The 3,745-nt window shown below is 36.3% G+C and overlaps 1 protein-coding gene across 1 annotated transcript; it reads left to right on the top strand.

Annotated features, from left to right (window-relative positions):
• Positions 1 to 1,245: 1,245 nt before the first annotated feature.
• On the top strand, positions 1,246 to 3,189 carry LOC107661029 (popeye domain-containing protein 3-like). The gene is made up of 3 exons (XM_016450477.1): positions 1,246 to 1,800; positions 1,886 to 1,994; positions 2,856 to 3,189. The coding sequence occupies exons 1-3, from the start codon at positions 1,307 to 1,309 to the stop codon at positions 3,147 to 3,149; spliced, it is 897 nt and encodes a 298-aa protein (XP_016305963.1). The 5' UTR covers positions 1,246 to 1,306; the 3' UTR covers positions 3,150 to 3,189.
• The last annotated feature ends 556 nt before the right edge of the window (positions 3,190 to 3,745 follow it).

Raw genomic sequence — 3,745 nt, forward strand, 5'->3', positions numbered from 1 at the left:
ATATATATATATATATATATATATATATGCTGGTAACAACAGCTGCTAAAATTATTTTGTAAAAACTACGGATTTGATTTTATTTTACAGTGTACAGACTGTGAAAGAAATTGAAATAACCATAGGCATGACATATTAACATATTTTTAATAAAGAACTTTATTAATAGTCTGCATAAACAGTAACAGCGCAATAGTGTGAATAATTAATAAAGCCATGATATTAATATTAAGTTAAAAGAGTGATTAGTAGTAATAGGCTATTGTTTATACAAAATTCATTAATAGTTTATATAATAGTTTATTAAGAGTTAATTATATGAAATTTTAAATCATTCATAATTTTAATATTAATCATAAATTAGAACATTAACTAGATGAATGATTAATACTGTTCAAAACCGATAATTTCCCAAGTTCACATGTCCATCTATTCCTTGAAAGCAGTAATGAGATAAGGTAAAAACATTTGACTTGCTGTCTGTAAAGGAGGGGCTCAAGCACGGGACATACATGAACTAGAACGTCCCCTGGACTACTTAAAGTCCATTCCAAGTTCATTTATAGCAGAGATTAAAAATAAAAGTGCAGTTGGTGTGGTGAGGGGTGCTATAGAAGAACTGTGTTGTAATGGAAAAATAGAAATAGAAAAAAATATATCCTTACTAAATAGTACACAATATAAGTAACTAGGTGATGGCTTTTGAATGCATTCTGTTGAACAGGAAATAAAAAAAATCTCCATGTTCTGAGTCACATCCATATTGACACTCTTTGCACTAATGGGGTTTGACAACCTAATCTTTCAGAAATGAATCAAGCAATCCTTTCTGGGTACAACAGTCTGGTAAGTGTGCATTTTGGTCACATTTTTACGATGTACCATCAAACTCTAATTGTAGAAGTACTAATGCTGCAGTCAAATATCAGTGCAAAAAGAATTAAAACTATTTTTCTATAAGAAGAACCTCTATTGCAAAAAGTGTGGAGGTGGTAATATTTCAGCCTCTAATTCATGGCATCATATCAACATTAGTCCTCTGTAAAGTGAAATCTCAAGAAAGATTTTAGGAGAAACCTCCGAGACAAAACCACATACTCCGAGACATAAATCACTACGTCTCCAAAGCAGCAAACTTTAAGTAATAGTTTCCTTTGGGGAGGCTGAAGGATTATGTTTCTGTGCGCAATAAAGAGCTGTCGGTTCACAGGAGCTTGAAGACTGCTACAGATCATATCTCTTCAGAGGAGTGTAGCCTACAGCTGATATACACGATTCTCGTCTGGGCAATTATTAATTTTCCATTATGGATCATTTGACAGAGAATAACTTGACAGCAGAGGCTCTGGAATACCCATTGTGCTCAGAATGGAAGGAAAATCCTGAAGGATCAATGTTTCATCTGGCACATATACTGCTGGTTTTGGGATGTATGGGAGGCAGCGGCTTTTATGGATTACTCTACATGTTCAGCTTTTTAACGCTCGGGTTTTTCTGCTATTCGATGTGGGCATGGTCCGATCCCTGCACGACTGACTCGTTTTCATGGACTTTCGCGCTTTTCGCCTTCTGTCTGGCACAAGTTGTTCATGTGTCGTACCGATTGCGCCGCGCCACTTTTGATAAGGAGTTCCAGGATCTTTACGATTATATGTTCAAAAAGCTTGGAGTATCCTTAACACATTTTGGAAAAATCGTGGAGTGTTGTGAGGGCGATGTCTATACTATAGATAAAGACCACTGCTTCGCCGTGGAGGGTAAAACCTCCATCGACAAACTGTCCGTTCTTATCTCAGGCAGGTGAGTAACTAGACTTTAATTACTAGAAATAACCCGCGTAATATGTCTTACTAGGCAAACAAGACACTCGCTTTGTCTAAAATAGGATACGAGTGACGGTGAACGGGGAGTTTTTGCACTGCATCTATCCATTTCAGTTCCTGGACTCTCCAGAGTGGGATTCCCTCAGACCTTCAGAAGAAGGGGTTTTTCAGGTGAATAAATTGTGTTTTTGTGTTCGTACTGTAAACTAAAGGAAAAATTGAAATCGCATCATATGACCCCTTTAATAGGTTAACAGTAGTTCCCGTACTATATAAAGGGAAAAACTGTAAAAGATCTAACCAGACATTTCATGTAATTTTACAGTAAAATGCTGTTAATTGTGCAGTTTTTAGAAGTAAAAAAGAACAAATCAGCATAGAATTTACAGTCAAAAACTGAAAACTGATATTCCCAGAATTCCCTGCAAGATGCTACACATTTTAAAGTATTTTGTTTAAATAACCATATTAATAATCATAATCATGGTCTTAATAATTTTTGTTATCAGTTATGTACATTAGGGTTTTATGGTACATCTTCTGTTGTTTAATGAATGTTTATTGCATTATTTTAGTGTCATGTGTCATTCTATGATGGTGTTTTGTGTTTACATTAATGACTCTGTGCACCTATATATTAGTATATACTTCTGCTTGTGACGAAGCTACTTGTGATGAGCTTTTATTCTTCATGTGGCTTTCTCTTTTACCACCTGCATTATTATGGTGGTTGTCAGTATGTTAAAGGTACAAAACAGATTTTAATAGCAGTGTGACTAGACTTTAATTACTAGAAATAACCCGCGTAATATGTCTTACTAGGCAAACAAGACACTCGCTTTGTCTAAAATAGGATACGAGTGACGGTGAACGGGGAGTTTTTGCACTGCATCTATCCATTTCAGTTCCTGGACTCTCCAGAGTGGGATTCCCTCAGACCTTCAGAAGAAGGGGTTTTTCAGGTGAATAAATTGTGTTTTTGTGTTCGTACTGTAAACTTTATAATGGAACAAATTCTGGTATTTTCCCCAGGTTACGTTACGTGCAGATAACCGGTGCAGGTACGTCGCGTGGAGACGAAAGAAACTCTATCTGCTGTTCGCGCAGCACCGATACATCGCCAAGATCTTCGCGCTGCTGGTGCGCAATGACATCGCGGAGAAACTCTTCTCTCTCAACGACAAGGCTTTCGACATCAGCGGGTTCCGCTATGATCTCCGGTTACCAAGCTTCTGTCACGGACCAGAGCCAGAAATAGAAAACACAAGTGAATCCCGGCCAGTGCTGGGACCGAGTAAAACCAAACCGGCAGAAAGAGACTCGTGAGAAACGCACGATCCAATTTTCTGTAGTCTTACTGATGGTAATTAATGGTCTTGTTTTTTTTGTTTTTTTTTTTTTGCCATGCAATGTTTTATTCTCTTATATTGGATACGCTTTAAGTTTTCCCCAAACATTTGTGTCTTTGTTTTATGTAATTGCAATGACCTCCTGAAATCAGTGTTTTTTTTTTCAGCCATGCAATTTTGCAACAGGAGAATCACATAATTATGCAGAAGATGAAGTGGTTTTCAGTATGATACTTATTAAACAGTCGTTTCTCTGTATATCTAGCATTATCATGATGGTGTTTTGTGTTTGTGAGAATGACTGTGCACTTTCTGTATATTAGTGTACAGTATACTTCAACTTTTGGAAAAGCTACTTGTGATGAACTTTGACTCTTCATGTGGCTTTCCCACTTGCATTATTACAGTGGTTGTCAGTATATGTCAAAGGTACAAAACAGATTTTAGTAGCAGTGTGTGTTGCTGAGTTTACTGGTTTACATTCATTTTTTTTTTTGTAAATTACAGTTTTACACTGTAACATTTACAGTTTGTTCTGTAAATGTGTTTACAGTTTTTCTGTATTTTTTACAC

This window comes from Sinocyclocheilus anshuiensis, unplaced genomic scaffold (assembly GCF_001515605.1).
Source record: "Sinocyclocheilus anshuiensis isolate Anshui unplaced genomic scaffold, SAMN03320099.WGS_v1.1 scaffold1036, whole genome shotgun sequence".
Classification (NCBI taxonomy): Eukaryota; Metazoa; Chordata; class Actinopteri; order Cypriniformes; family Cyprinidae; genus Sinocyclocheilus; species Sinocyclocheilus anshuiensis.

Bases quoted from the DNA above. Each gene is read 5' to 3' on its own strand.
- LOC107661029 (XM_016450477.1), top strand. From the start codon at position 1,307: ATGGATCATTTGACAGAGAATAACTTGACAGCAGAGGCTCTGGAATAC. The intron at 1,801-1,885 runs GTGAGTAACTAG...TGTCTAAAATAG, and splicing joins TCCGTTCTTATCTCAGGCAG to GATACGAGTGACGGTGAACG. The intron at 1,995-2,855 runs GTGAATAAATTG...TATTTTCCCCAG, and splicing joins CAGAAGAAGGGGTTTTTCAG to GTTACGTTACGTGCAGATAA.